The sequence below is a fragment of the Choloepus didactylus genome, chromosome 8 (assembly GCF_015220235.1).
Source record: "Choloepus didactylus isolate mChoDid1 chromosome 8, mChoDid1.pri, whole genome shotgun sequence".
NCBI lineage: Eukaryota > Metazoa > Chordata > Mammalia > Pilosa > Megalonychidae > Choloepus > Choloepus didactylus.
Window position 1 is genome coordinate 92582652 of NC_051314.1, and position 16230 is coordinate 92598881.

The following is a 16230-nucleotide window of genomic DNA, read 5'->3' on the forward strand; positions in this document are numbered from 1 at the left end:
TAGATTTTAAAAATCATAAAGACAAAGCACAGCTATGTCAGTATGTGACAGGAAAATAATTTTGCCTTACAAGGACCACCTTACCCCCCACCCCCTCCTCAAGGAACAGGTAACCACAATTTATGATACAAAATTAAAAGCAAGTTGGAAATGTTCCATTTCTTAACTTGCCTGGCATCAAGCTTAAAAATCTCATTTAAATGAACTCTTGTTAACTAAGATGTTATGAAATCCCTCCACCATAAATAAACCAAAAAAGCTGTATCACATTTGGATAATTCTGATTTATTAATGTGCGATGTTTAATTCTTAAAAAAACAAACAAACAACAATGCACACACAAACAAGCCACTAAACAGATTCTTTCATGCACTCCATTTTCTGCCTTAAAGTGTTCCACTGCATGAATTTTAGAGGAGTTCACTTGTTCAGGGTTGGCATATGTTTTTCAATTTTCACTGTCCAGAACTATATTTACAGAAAGATGTACAAATATTGTAGACGGTGGGCTGTGCAACCTTCACATGATTAAAACTTCAGTTCCTTAGTTTTGAAGGGCTTTGTGTAAATGCCAATAAGTTTGAGAGTTCATCCAACTGTGCCTCTTAACCTTTGTTCCCAAAGGTGAAGGGCAGGATTTTTAATCAAGTAGCAATATATCTTTAATTAGGAAAACATAATTAGGTATTATCACTTAATTGCAATTACTGGTTAGAGAAAGTCACATTTCACAAGTAGTGACCCATAATGGATAATCGTTCTCCTGTTACTGGATTTTGCAACTGTATTTGTTTTTGGCAGACAACCAATTAAAATTTAAAGGTAACCACCATGCTTCTCTGCAGTACAGCTGTCAAAGTCACCAACTCTGCTGCTGAATAAGAAACCAAGAGATACTTCCTGAGCCGTGTCTTGGTTATATCTGTTTCCTGCTCAGACATCAAGTGTAGATCAAAATAGTTGTATACAAAAAAAAAAACCCACGTGAAATAAGTTAGAGAACTGTTCCACACTTCATTTCTGGTACAGCTAAAAACAGTTTAATGTCTGAAGGCACGACTATGGTTGAACATCAGAGACACAAGTAATCAGCTAATCTACTACACTGTAAAGTCAGTAAATAGCTTGTGCAATTGTGAAAAGCAATCTCTAGAGAACTGTTAGATATACAGTAGGCACGTGTATTATAGTACAAATAGAAAACAATGAGTCCTAGAAAAAGCATGTTGAGCACCGTTGTGGCGTTGTTTGTGTTTCTGTACCTAACACTACGTAAACCTTACATTCACAAAAGGAAAGACTAGCTGGAAAGTTACACTCAAGGTTGCTTTTTGTGCTATCCAAGTGAATCTAGTTCGTGGGTATACTTTTAGAAATGGTTGGGTCTGGATCAGCTTCTGCTGTGCTGGTAGATTCATTCAAGTGTGAGCTCAAGTTTTCCGATGTTAGGTGGGCAGACTTGTAGACAATCTCATTCAAGTCGGACCTGATGCAAACCAACGGAGGGCCATTCAAAGGTTCTTCCACTGAGGCCTGAGTGTTTTCTCGAGTGATTCCCATGTCTTTGCTATGTTCTGACGGAGATTTTCTTTTCATGCGAGTGTAAGTTTTGTCTTGGTTCTCCATGCCTTGCTCATTTTTCAAAAATCGTCCAAAGAACCAGATGAAGAATCCAAACCACACAAAAGCTATTAAACTTGGAACAAAGGCCAGACACTTGATATCAAGGCTAGCCCCTATGAACCTGCTGTGTAAGAACAAGTCTCCCTCAACATATGTTTTATTAGTCTGCGGGTTAATGTGACTGGACCTCCATTCCCAGGATAGCTTGGTTCTGTTCAAATCCTTTAAACTTTCTGAATCTTTCACTGTATAAATCTTCTGCCCTGGACCAATATACTGTCCATATTCATGAGGTTTATAAAATATCTGGTTCTTCCACATATTAAGATCCAAAATCAAGACGAGAAAGATAATTCCATAGTTAAACCATTTACCTGCATTAGAAAAGAAATACTGCGTTAATCAAAGACCAATCGAATTGCAACAGGGATTTCTCTAAAGAGATGGAGACAGTGGTGTAATGGTGTAAATTGTTAATGTTTTAGACTTGTTAACAATTAATTTTTGGAGACTGCTATGCCTCCATTAAGTGAATTGGTAAAGGGAATTTACTAAATGTACTCCAGGCATATGAAAATGTAACTGTAGGTCCCCAGAGCCAGTAATGTATGGTACTTACACTAACAAGATTAGATCTCCTTGTTTTAAAGGCACCACAATCGTACTCAAATTTGGTGCCATGTAGGTTACCCTTTAGAACATTTCAATTCATGTTGAAAATCAAAGTTCTAATGAAATTCTCAGAAAATCCAATGTATGACTGAATATCTCCTACAGTTTTATAATTATGTTTGGATAAAGAATAAATCATTTTGCAATGCAAGCACAGCAGTATATCAATTGAATTCTCTGTACTGATTGTAGGTGACCTGTTGATTAAACCATTAGTTGATGGGATTCAGATCAATAATCCTTGAGCATTCATTTCAAGACTTTAAAAATTATTGCATTAAATTCTCATTGCACAAAATGCACTTCTCAGACATATAAATAAAGCCAAATCTAATGAACTGATTTACAAGACATGTATTGGAGAGATTGTAACTACTACAATTTATTTGTAGTGTTTAAGATCTTATATAGATATGATATTATTTAGTGATATATTATCCAGTGATATCCTTATGTCTGCAAATAGTAACAGTATGGAAACTTTATTTACAAGGGATACTAGATTATAATTTTTACTCTAACCATAATTTATTATGTTTTACAGTAGCAAGTATAATATCATAATTCTATAGTAATACCTACTTTCTAAGTATGTTGTAGCAACTTAAGTGATAGATGTAACAGGTTATAAAAGCAAATTAAAGTATATAAATAACAGGTTATAAAAGCTTCAGGTTTAATTATTACATGTATTTTGCAAAAATTATTTTCTTTTGTATTTGAAGATATTGCTGTTCCTTCACTTGATTATAGAATCTTGGGACAGGAATGAGACAGGATTTTGGGCACCCTTATAAACCAAGAATGGTAAAAATATATTTTGCAATCTTTAACTGTATAGAAATATAATAATATAACATTGTGAGGTGTTTAGGAGGGTATTTTGTCACCATTATTACACATTTTCAAGTTCCTATTGTGTGCAAGGTTGTAGAGTTTTAATCCTGGCTCCTTAATTAATATTCTAGCTGTGTGATCCTAGGCTAGTTGTTTAAATTCTCTAACTCCAATTTCTTTACACGCAGAAAATAATAGTACTTATTAAGGTTGTTAGCATTACATGAGAATATTAGATGCCAGCCACAATATCTTATACATAATAGGGGCTCAGTAATTGTTACTATTATTATATCATCAAAACCATGCCTAAGTCATGAAGATTTCTTCATTGTCATGGGAAAGTGCAGCTTCTTCTGTATGAAGATAACTTATACAAATGATATGAAGGGAAATTATAACTCTGCCTATACTATAATTGTTCAACTATACAGGGTTAATAATATTTGTAATGGAAGCTCTTGCCTGAATGATTTATTTTCACATCCAAACTAGAAAGTAACTTGGAACATTCAGAACATTGTTTGCAGATATAATGAAATATTTATAATGCCTGGCACTGTTAGGTCAAATCACTTCTGCCCTCCCACATCTTCAAAACTGAAGAGTTTGGCACTAAAATGCAACCATAAAACAAAATACGGTAACTCAAGCCAGAGAAATTTAATCAAATACAAAGGTGAGCATTAATACCAAATATTGACTGTGATCATGAAAGACTCTGTGTAGGATACCTTCATAGATGACAAGGACATAAGTTTCTGCTTTCTAGGGAGGAATATATCATCTTTTTGGGAAAGAGGACAGAAACATCAAAAGAAAAATAATAATATGAGGTCACATTTGAGAGGTGCCAAATGAGTAACACAAACCATAAATGCTGTAGTTGCTGAGGAAATGGAATAAAAACTGAGGGCTGAATTTCTGCAGAAAATATTTTGGAGGAAGTAACAATTCATGTGGTCTTGAAAACTCTGTGTTTTGAAAATTTTGTGTTTATTTTAGCTTACGCTGCAGATAGAACAACATACAGAAAAAGATCAGGTGATGTGGAAGAGAGGGATTGAGAGAAGAGTGAAGGTAAAAAATGGAGGATATTGCAGAAAAAGAAAAGCAGGAGAGACAGGCTGAATGAAAATGTTCAGAGATTCTCATCCAGCATCAAGGAGTCACTAGTTTTTAGAGTCCATAACAGAAAGCAAGTTGAAAGAGGAGCTTTGGGAGCTTCTATATTGTAGGACATTCATATTTATTCTCTTGCTGAAAACCATATGTATTAAAAAGCCAGGCTCAATGGGGAGAGGAAGAGGTCCTTTAGCTTGTAGGATGGACCACCAACTTCTTGACTCACAAAGGTCCTTTGGGGAAAGTATGTAACCTTCTTTATGACTTTTTTAAAAAATAAGCTCGTGAAAAAGGCAGTCCCTCATAAAGGATTATTGTTTCTATGGTAAAGGAGATCAGAAACTGAAGACAAGCATCATCACGGCATCAGGGAAGAGAAAGCAGAATGCCTGTGGAGCATGGAGAAGGTGCTTCTCTGGTGGGGGGAAGGACGCTCAGTGAGTAAACAGACAAAGATAATAAAAGCAGGGAATAAAAGTGAAGTGAATGGACCCTGATCAAACTCAAAAGGAGCACTGAGGATAGGGGAGGATTTTTTCTATACTTTCAATTTGTCTCCCACCAAAGTTGAATAGTGCCTGGTCAGTTTGATCACTAAATTCTCAAACTAAAGAATCACTTTATGTTATTTCTTGTGTGACCAGGAGTCTATTGAAGTTGGGGGGTGGGGAGAGGCAAACCATAAAAATGTATAGCCTGACATCAGTTAATGAATATCATCACCCTGCTCTAAATACTCTTTACAGATTTGTGAGAAAAGAGGAGTTGTATAGTGACAAAAGATGCAGGCAGAGAAGCAGCAGCTGGAGATCTCATCCTAACCCCAGACTAGAATAATTCAACCTTGGGCAAACTGCTTAACTTCTTTAGACCTCGATTAGTTTATTTTCAAATCAAGCAAAGTAAGTTAGATGCTTTCCAGTTCTATGATTCTGTGCTCTTCCCCCCAAATTCTTCTACCTATTAGCTGTGAAATTTTTTATTCTGTGAAATGGAGACTAATACCAAGGTAATTGCCTCAAAGGATTATTGTGAGGATAAAATGAAAGGTTTATTTGAAAATTTCCTGATACGTGTGAAGGTTGCCAACAATGTAGGGTAGTATTCTGTAATGTCTTTCCTCTGCTTCTGCAGCCCAGTGATTTTAAGATCTTGGGGACAACTCAACCTCAGTATTCTTGTCTATAAAGTGAGGCAATTGAGCCACATAATCCCTAAGGCTTTTTCACTAAAAGTCTCTTTAATAAGTCTGTGAAATAAAATATTGCCTAAACCATAATGTTTTATGATTGGCCTGGAAATCTCACCATTAGAACAAAAAACATGGAAAACACAATTTTCAAAGGCAGAAAGTTTTCCTTAAAAAAAAAGTGCATATTATGAGAAGCACTGTTTATCATAAAGTTAATTTATATCACTGAAATGAACTACATGGTATGGATATAAGACATAAAAAGGAAAAGACTAGAAAGGGCTGCTATAGCCACTTCCCCAAGTGTGGTGTGAAATGTACAACCAACTGTAACAACAGGTTTGGTATTTCAGCATTAATCATCTGAGAGCTTTTGCTTTCTCCCTGTTGTTTCAACTACACAGCATAATGTAAATCAGCAAGGAGGGTAAGCATCCATACTTTATTTCTATTAATCTCCTCACTGATATACCCAACTGTCTCCTTTAATGAGAAATCACTGCATGGTGTTGGTGGGATTACCTCTTCCTTGTATTTTGTGCTTTTAATGAATCTTACTGATTGTCCAAAATGATGTTATAATGGTAATTTTATCTTTATACTTTGTGGGAGTTTGTAGAATCCTGGGCTAGTTAATTTAAAAAGGACTCTTCATTAAATTTCACCCCTACTTGGCAGAGCAAATGACAATTAAGGAGAAAGTGTTATTTTTCCAACTAAGGAAACATACTATAAAGTGCTGATATTTCCACCAGATAATGAACCTTTCATAATTCAGATATACAATTATAGTATTTTTAGATATCTTTTACTCAGTAGAATCCCCAGTTAGCATTGTGGTTGAGCAGTGCTGTGGGCGGGCACAGCTGCATGAGATAGTCATGCTCCACTAGGCCATTTAGCATCCATCAAGGGGCAGTAAGCAGCTATGAGTGAGTTTTGGATTAAAAAAAAAGTTTGTTGTATCAAGCTTCTTGGCCATCTTCAATATCTTCTCAATGACTTGAGCAGTGACACAAGGTGCACTGAGTTTGCAACTAGTTGTCTCTCCCTAGGCATTTAGGGATATCTAGAAACCATATTCAGTGCTTGGTCCATGAGGAGGGCATTTAGGAAATCGAAGAAATTTACTAAATAGTTTATGAATTAATAATCATTTGATTTAGTAAAGTACCTTCTTAAAGACTTAAAAGCAAGGGAATAAAGCTTCTCACAGTGCCTCTCTCGTCATCACTACTTTCAAAACAGGAGCATATTTATTCAGGACATAATCCAGTATGGCAGGTAGGGATGGGAACTTTGTAATGATAAAAAGAGAAAGAGGAGGTCCTGCAGTTGTACTGAATTAGATGACCATTAGACCACGACTTTCTAGAGACCGGGAACTGTGTCATGTTCATTTCTATATTCCCTGGGTCTGTTTCAGAAAATGCTTGTTAACCAACAGGTCAACTCTGAAATAAGGTGCCCAAAGATATGAAATTCTAGTATTTCAAATTAAATACATTTGTTACAACTATCTCATGAATTCTAGGAGACTGCTAAAATTGGTTATAATCTGGAAAACTGGAAAAAGCAAAATATTCATGTCTCAAGAGTTATGGTTAATTATACATTTCAAGTCCTTTCTCTGGCTGTGAAGACAATTCCTGAGTAACATGTGAGATTTATTGCAAAAATCATCATCTATGCATAAATGAAGCCAGGAGGCCTCAGTTTGGGCAGAGCAGACAGGCTCAGGGGCAGGCAAGGATGGACAGGCTTTGGCAAAGCAACCGTGGCCTTGAAGAAAGTCAGTTTGGACAAATAAAGAGAATTGACTTTTTATGTGGAAGTAAACATAGCTAATGTGCACTCAAGAGTTGTACAAATGTGTTGAAATTAGAGATTGCTTCAGAAGAGGTTTAGAAAAAGTCATGACAAAGAGAATAACCAAGGGATCTTTGTGTATTTGGGATATATTCATGATCTTTGGGGACTGTCATGGAAACAAGAGACATCATATTTCCCTATAACAAGTCCCTTGCTAATTTTGTCAGAGACAGAGTGTTTTGCTTGATGGATTACTGGCCTGCCCCTCCCCAGCACTTCTCAAGATCTCACTGACAAAGGAGAGCTCTTTAAAAAGCAATCTCTGGGAACTCATTTACCAGCATGCATGCACCTATGGAAATAAAACAAAGGGATTTTCTTCATTATTTTCCACAGTCTCACCATGGTAAAGCACCTGTGCCCTCACACTGCTCAGGAAACTGAAATAGAACACAGGCACTACAGAGGCTTGTTTACTTCCACATTTTCCATTTTTGCCCAAAGAGTTCCCATGGGCATCATAGTGCCAACAGTGTGAATTCTCTCCTTGCGACTGCACAGGCTTTCCTTCTGGCCATTCCCCCAGTCCCCTCCTAATTTACTCAGATGATGGCCACCGATGGGACACTTCCTTTGTCTGACTGGGATGACAGATGGCAGTGCTTCCACTGGGTGGGACTGGCATTAATAGGACTCAGAGGAGCTTCTGAGACTGAATCGAGGGGCCGTTCTTCTCTTGCCTCCAGAGACTTAATGTATCACATTTTGAATCCATCTTTGCACTCACCTTATAGGTAAAAGGGAAGAAGGAAGAGGAGATTATTATATAGTTGCATTTAGCATTTACTTTTAGGAAAAGAACAATGGGCCTGGACTAAAAGTATCAATGTGACTTAATCACTAGCCATTAATCCCCTTTCTTATTGAATTCAAAATTTCCAGAAAAAAAATATTGTAACACACCCTTGGCTAGAGATGATATATTTTTATAAGCTTGGCTACAGCTTATAAAATGAAAGCTCATACATACTGCAGCAAACCATCTGTCAAGGGGGAGCCAGATGAGGTAAACAGATGCAACAATTCAAGTTATCATGCATAAATAAAACTAGCTTGGAATCAGGATTAAAAAATACCCAAATCCAAAAAGCTTTAAAAATGTCAGTTGGAATGCATCAGTGTCAGATAACCTACTACATACTAAGGATTTATTGAAAGAGTGAATTTTTCCATTCTTAGCTTTCTCCTTTTCTGGAACTCAGAGTAGTAGAGCATGTATAAATGATCAGAATGCTGTCTTTCAGGCTACTTAGTATTCTTGAGTTAATTAGGAAACACAAACTGGATGGATGAGAGGAAAAGCTTTGCGCAGAAATAAAGAAAATTTATTGAGTGCTTATTATATAGCAGTCAGTGTTTTAAGAGCCTTGTGCATCATAATTTATTTAATTCTCACAATAACCTCATGAGATAAGTACCATTACTATCCCCATTTAACAGATGGGAAAATTGAGGTTAAGGAAGTCAACAGTGATGAAGCCAGAGCCAATGCATCAAATTCTTAAGCTCTGTTGCTGCATGCTTGCACAGATCTTTTCCAGATCACAGGGAAACAAGAGATGGGGCAGGGTCCAGCCATGCCCAATTCCGGGAAAATCCTCACTGTCCTTGCCCAGGCCTTTTTGGTGTAGAACAAGCACAGGCAGAGAGAATAACAGAAGGAGCAGACTTGGAGCCTGCAGGGTCCCTTTCTTGCCCCTGGCTCCACCTTCCCACTGTGGTTGCTAGGACCCAGCACTTTTCCCCAGTGGCACTTTGCTTTGGTTTCTCCTCTGTTGGCCCCAGCTCCAAATATTCCAGTTCTTGGCACGACTCTACCACATGTCTTCCTCATTGGCCTGCTTTCTACTGAATTCCTATACTGCTCCTCAACCTTTTCTTTTAAGAGTTGCATATGAAAATAAATAAAAACTGAGATGAGAGGAGTTCTGACTATACAACATGTTTCTCAGCTGCAGAGTTTCTATAACAGCGGACTTCTGCTGCCAGCATAGACATCATTTGCAGTGCTTCACAGGATAGCAGATTCCAGGCTCTGCCCCATACCTCAGGCATCAGACTCTGGGTCCATGGCTCAAGGATCTGTCTTGTTAACAAGCTCCTTAGGTGATTACAACACACACTGAAGTTTGAGAACCACTGATGGATAGAGAGGGTTTCACGCCTTATAACCTCACTGATGATAAAATATTTGCTTATCAAGGAAAGCAGGGAAGTCTTCACATAAGAAGAAGCAAAACTTGGAGTAGCTGATCAATAAGTAAGCATCTCAGTTCACATGGAAATGTATAGGCTGTTAACTATAGAGAGTATTTAAATGCAACTTGCAGCACAGAGTGTTTTGGTAATTTTACCTATGTTTTCTCAGAAGTAATTGCCTTACAAAGTCAGATAACGTAAAATGTCTTTAGATGCTACTCCAGAGTGTCCTGGCAATCTCTATAGCAGATTAGCAGAACAAATAGAGTTTCAGATCAAAATCAAAAAGTGGGAATTTCTGATTTTCTACAACCTCCAAGCCTATAGCCATTTTCCTGGCAAGTGTTATTGTGGTTTTGGGAATACACGGGAACATCGTATCCCAAACTGGATTTAAATTGTTTAGGTTGGAGTCTATCATGTCAAAGACCACGCGATCTCTACCTTACTTTGAAATAAAACCACAAAATCTTCAGAAGCCTTTCCGGCAGGTTCAGGAACCCAATCATTTGCTGCCCAGTCTCAGGAAGACAGTCTGACTTCATCTGTGGTTTTCAATCAGAAAAGAACAGTTTCCAATTATCAGCATCAACTGGGGAGCCTTTAAAAAGCACCCATTCCCCATCCCTGTCAAAACCATTAGGGATAGGGTCTAACACACTGTATATTTATAAAGTTCAACATAATTTGGCAAACACCACTCCAAAGGCTAAATTGAAATATATTCCCACCTTTGGGCAAATCTTATTAGCATGCAGTCCTCATGACAAAAACTTAGCTAGTCTCTCTTCCTTTTAAGTATTTGGAAAACAATACTTGGTAGGAGAAAGGACCTAAAATAAGAGCCAGAACTATCAAACTCTTAGAAGAAAACACAGGGAAGCATCTTCAGGACCTTGTGTTAGGTAATGGTTCCTTAGACTCTATACCCAAAGCACAAGCAATAAAAGACAAAAAAAATAGATAAATGGGACCTCATCAAAATTAAAAACTTTTGAGCCTCAAAATATTTTATAATGAAAGTAAAATGACAACCCACACAATTGGAGAAAATATTTGGAAACTACATATATGATAAGGGTTTAATATCAAGAATTTATAAAGAAATCCTTCAGCTCAATAACAAAAAGACAAACAATAAAAAAATGGACAAAAGACATGAATAGACATTTCTCCAAAGAAGATAGTAAAGTGGCCAAAAATCACATGAAAAAATATAATCATTAACTATCAGGAAAATACAAATCAAAACCATAGTGAGACACCGTTTCACACCCACTAGAATGTCTACTATTTAAAAAAACAGAAAATTACAAGTGTTGGAGAGGATGCAGAAAAATATGAATACTAATTCATTGCTGATAAGAATATAAAATGGTGCAACTGCTTTGGAAGACAGTTTGGTGGTTCCTCAGAAAGTTAAGTATAGAATTACCATATGACCCTGCAATCACACCTCTAGGTATACACCCAAAAGAACTGAAAGCAGGGACTTCAGCAGGTATTTTCATACTGATGTTCATAGCAGCATTATTCACAGTTGCCAAAAGATGGAAGCAACTTGTGTGTACATCAGCAGATGAATGGATAAACAAAATGTGGTATATACACACAATGGAATATTATTCAGCCTTAAAAAGGAATGAGATTCTGATACATGCGAAAACACGGATGAATCCTGAAGACATCAGGTTGAGTGAAATAAGCCTGAGACAAAAGGACAAATATTATAAAATATTCCTGATATGAAGTAATTAGAATAAGCAAGCTTAGAGAGTCAGAATTGAGCATATAGGTTACCAGGGAATGTGGTATAAGGAATAGGGAGATAAGGCTTAAAATTATAGCATTTCTATTTGGAACAATGGATGTTTTAGTAATGGATGGTGGTGATGGTAGCAAAACATTGTGAATGTAATTAACAGCACTGAAATACATACCTGAACTTGGTCAAAAGGGGAAATGTTAGAGTCCGTGTATGGTACTAGAATAAAAATTTTTAAAAAATCCATGGAACTGCACAATACAAAGAGTAAACCCTAAATTAAACCACGGACTATACTTAATAGTACAATAAAAATGTGCTTTCATCAATTGTAACAAATGTACCACATCAATGCAAGGTGTTAATAATAGGGTGGAATATGGGAATCCTGTATTTTATGCATGATTATTCTGTAAACTCACAACTTCTCTAATAATAGTAAAATAAATGGAAGTCATGTATCTTCTTTCCAAATGCACAGGAAGATTTATCTCAAAGCTAATGGCATTGAAGCTTCAGAGAGGTCTGTATACATGGCCCTTCCAAGGCACTGAATATAATTTTTAGATGTAACTTGGTACTCATTTTCTTAAATAGGTATTCCAAATTGTATAAACTTAGGACACCATAAAACCTGAATCTGCCCCTGCCTATAAATGACCATGTATATGACAAAGACACAGAAAATAGCCCTGAATTACATATTCTTAGCAGCATACTTATTCTCTTACCAATGAGGTCTCCAATTCTATTTTTTTTTTTTTTTTTTTTTTTTTAGCTGATGTTCTGTACCTATATGGTATAATTTTGACAGGCATTCTAATAGTCAGAGACAATATTAGTGCAATGATGGCTTGGGATAAGAGCTGATAGCAAGAACAGATGGTCCAGGCAAAAGGTGCCCAAAGGGATATGATGATGATGCCATGTGATAGTTGTTTTAGAAGTCCGAGAGGGTAGCATGCTGCAGAGATTAAGTTGGGACTCTGAAACCACACTATGTGACCTGCACTCAAATTGATTGATTTACTCAGTGAATTTAATGGATGGGCCTTACTCATTTTGAATAGGAAAAGAAACCTGCTGTATCTTCCCTATTCATGAGCTCATTCTCCAATTTAGGAATGTTGTCTCATGGCCAAAGCAAAAAACAACCTCCTAGTTGGGAAGCAAAGGTTTTTTGCATTACGCAGATGTTAACATTTTCTGTGCTCAGGCTATTTTTATTCAGCAGCACAGACGGTAGTGTAAGCACAGATTTCTTCAGCAGTTTTTATTATAGCAGGTGTGGGATCCTAGGCCATTGTCCTTAAAACACACACACACACACACATTCACTACCTACGTTTGAACAGCTTGGGAACTAATGCCATTCTTTATTTGTGATCATTCAGCTGTCTGCTTCTTGTTTAAAAAAAAAAAAGGCATAAAATGTAATTCAAGGAAGCCTTTTTTAAATGAGAATGACTGAGATGTCATGAAAGAATGTTACAATAAATCATATCAGAGGCATTTCAAAGCAGGACCTATCTGAAAATGAAATAATCTGGGTTCCACAGGAGACTCACTTTAGAGGAACGTAAGCTCTGTCTCAGAAGTAGGTTTTACTTAATCAAATGAGTAATGGCCTAACTCCCTAGAGGCAGGTGGACTGATTGGAACTCATTGTTTTAGGATCTCAGCAGCAAATGAAGAAGGAAAGCATAAAGAGTATTAATGTTGAAAAAGATATGCTGTTGTGAAAAAGAAGCCCATCCAATGAACAAAGTCAAGGTACAGTGGTACATGCAGTATCCAATGAGAACTAACTATCCACACAAAAGACTTCTCCTTCCCCTTTAGGAATACTGCTCTAGAATTGTAGACCTGACACCACAAGTGACTGCCCAGCTGGGGACTATATTTCTCTGCTATCCTTGAATCTAAGTGGGTCTATTTGACTAGTTATTACCAATGGAACATGAACAGAGTGACATGTTTCTTTTCCAGGCCAAAGTGGTTAAGAAACATGTAACCCATCTCGACCATTTCCCCAATCCTCTTTATAATTATCTGCCTGATGGATGCTGACGTTGAGGTTGGCAGATCCACTAGTAGCCCAGTACCCAACATGACTGCATGGAATAGAGACCTCAGCAGACCTGGAACCACCTTGCACTGTTAAGTGAGAGAGAAATAAAATCATACTGGTGTGTGCCTCTGAGAAAATTATGCTCAAAGTTATAATATACCTGTTATGTGAATCCGATATTCCTCCTTTAAGATATTCGGGAAGAAAGGAATCTTGAACTGCATGTGAGCAGTGTGTAACCCAGGGAGATTTACATCAACGTCTCCCATGAAATGTGGGAATTCCCAATCCTGTCAGAGAAAATCAACAGAAAAACTTATTTGTGATTTGTTTCATTCCTAAGAAGCAAAACACCAAAAGTTGACTTTTTATAAGCCCATATTTTAAAATCATTTAAATGCAGCCAGCTGTTGGATGTATCAGTTTAGTTCTGTGATGGTTATTTTATGTACATTAGGTAGCAGTAAGCATTCAAAATTAAAATTAAGTCATAACTTACATCCTCAGATTTTCTCTTTACAGGGGTAATAAGAAACCAATATAGAATTGATTTGCCTCTATACATGTTTCCCTTTCTTTCTGGAAAATTGATCTTAACTTTTTATAGGAAGAAAGTGCACTACATTTTGTAAATATGGAGTATTTTTGCAACATTTTGTTTCACTACTTAAAAAATATGAATCCTATAATAGCATATTTTGTGTAAGAGGACAAAGCAAAGAGGATTTGATTCTCTTATCCAAATTCTACAATTAAAATCAAAGTACTGTTATCAATCATTTCCACGTGCTACTATATGGAATGTAAAATGCCAGACTCTCATCCTGCTCTCTTGCAATTCAGCATCAATCCGAATCCAGTGACAGAGGATCTGGAGTAGTAGCAAGAAAGAATGACAGTAAATTAATTCCCACGTTGCCATTTCTTGGTTGTTTAGGGAAAATCTGGTGGGATGACCCTCTCTCTTGTAAGAATCATAACCAAAGAAGCAAATAAGGATATTTTTTAGGTGTCTCACCTGCTCTTGGTTTTTATACTGATGTTCATAGCGGCATTATTCATAATTGCCAAAAGATGAAAGCAACCTGAGTGTCCATCAGCAGATGAATGGATAAACAAAATGTGGTATATACACACAATGGAGTTTATAACTACCATGAGAAGAGAGACTACACTCAATTTGAAGAAACACTGGAGACGGATCCATTGTCATTAATATAAACCCTTCTACTTTTAGAAGTTAAAAGATCTCTAATGCTATTTAGTGAATTTAGTGAATATATTTTTAAAAGAACATGAATAAAAAAATTAATGAACAAAATATTAGTTTGAGATTTCAGTACATTATCTCATTACAAAAAAGTTACATCTTCCCAAGACCTATATATGCAGTGGACAGAGTTGTGCTAATATAGTGCCTGAACATTTTAGGGGTTTCCATGTCCACTCCATTCTTCTCTGCTGAGAATTCTGGTTATGGGAGAATGGGCCCTGGTAGAAAGGAGAATATGTCAGTGGTGCTAACCACATAAGCCTTCAAGGTATATTGGTTTCTTGACCTATGGATCACTTCAAACTGCTAATAAGAAATAAAAATACAAGAAGAAAATTGAAATGATGTAAACTATCCCTTTCTAGCTGTGTGAATGCAAATCTTTTGTTGGTCTTACCAACCCTGGATTTTCAGACATCAACAGTAAATAGGCATGAAATTTTGGAAATTCAGAAAACCTGAAGCATTAGAGATGAGTGAATTTGGGACAATTTTAAAAATGCAATTTTATTGAGATATAGTGACATACCAGATAATCATCCAAAGTGTACAATCAATGGTTCATGGTATCATATAGTTAGTTACGTATTCATCACCACAATCAATTTTGAACATTTTTATTACTTCAAAAAATACAACTTAGAATAAAAATAGAAAAGAAAACTCAAAACATCCCATAACCCTTATCCCACCTATTATTTACTTATTTGTTGTCTTTATTTTATTACTCATCTGTCCATAAACTGAATAAAGGGAGGGTCAGTCGTAAAGTTTTCACAATTACACAGTCATACCGTAAAAGCTGTATAGTTAAATGATCATCTTCCAGAATCAAGGCTACTGGATTGCAGTTCAACAGTTTCAGGTATTTCCTTCTAGCTATTTTAATACACTAAAAACTAAAAAGGGATATCTGTATAATCCATAAGAATAACCTCCAGAATGACCTCTCGACTCTATTTGAAATCTCTCAGCCACTAAAACTTTATTTTGTTTCACTTCTGTTCCTCCTTTTGGTCAAGAAGGCATCCTCAATCCCATGATGCTGGGTCTAGCCTCATCCCCAGGGAGTCATGTCCCATGTTGCCAGGGAGAACTTGGGATACTTTAATTTAAATATTAATACAAGTGGGATTGGTAATAATACCCAAGAACCATTTCTGAGTTTAAAGGTGTATTTGCTTATTTATTTTACTAATGCCATCTTTGTTATTTCTTTGTTACTTGGAAGACTCTTGCAAAGAGATCTGAAATTGAATTTAGTCTTTTGCAACTGATGAAAAATCATGCTTGGCAAAAAATGACCTGATAACCAGAGTATCTTTTATTTGCCTGGATAAATGACACAAAACATTACCAAAAGAGCAATTCTCTTTTTATTTCTTGATTTAAGGAAGAGAATAATTCTGGTAGTAATTGGGCAAGCATACTTAAAAATCATCTTCTTTTTGGAAAGATGTTCTTGGACTGCTCCCATTTAGCTTTTCCCTCTATGAAACGAAATTTTTCTGCTGGGTATGAAATTGGCTTTGGCTTGTAAGTAATCTCTAGAGATTTCTTGTAGACTCTAATCAAAAATTCATAATTGAGGAAATAATTTC

The 16230-nt window shown here is 36.4% G+C and overlaps 1 protein-coding gene across 6 annotated transcripts in view; it reads right to left on the bottom strand.

Annotated features, from left to right (window-relative positions):
• Nucleotides 1–252: 252 nt before the first annotated feature.
• TMEM117 (transmembrane protein 117) overlaps nucleotides 253–16230 on the bottom strand; it is a 516480-nt gene continuing 500502 nt past the window's right edge. For 3 of the 6 annotated variants that reach the window (XM_037845384.1, XM_037845383.1, XM_037845385.1), the window contains 2 exons: nucleotides 13517–13646; nucleotides 253–1997 (listed from right to left, as the gene is read on the bottom strand). In XM_037845384.1, coding sequence (XP_037701312.1) covers nucleotides 1351–1997; nucleotides 13517–13646 — 777 coding nt within the window. In that variant the 3' untranslated portion in view covers nucleotides 253–1350. Of the gene's footprint in view, nucleotides 1998–9466; nucleotides 10066–11460; nucleotides 11505–13516; nucleotides 13647–16230 lie in introns of those variants that run through there. The other 3 variants (XM_037845388.1, XM_037845386.1, XM_037845389.1) reach the window with 3 other exon arrangements.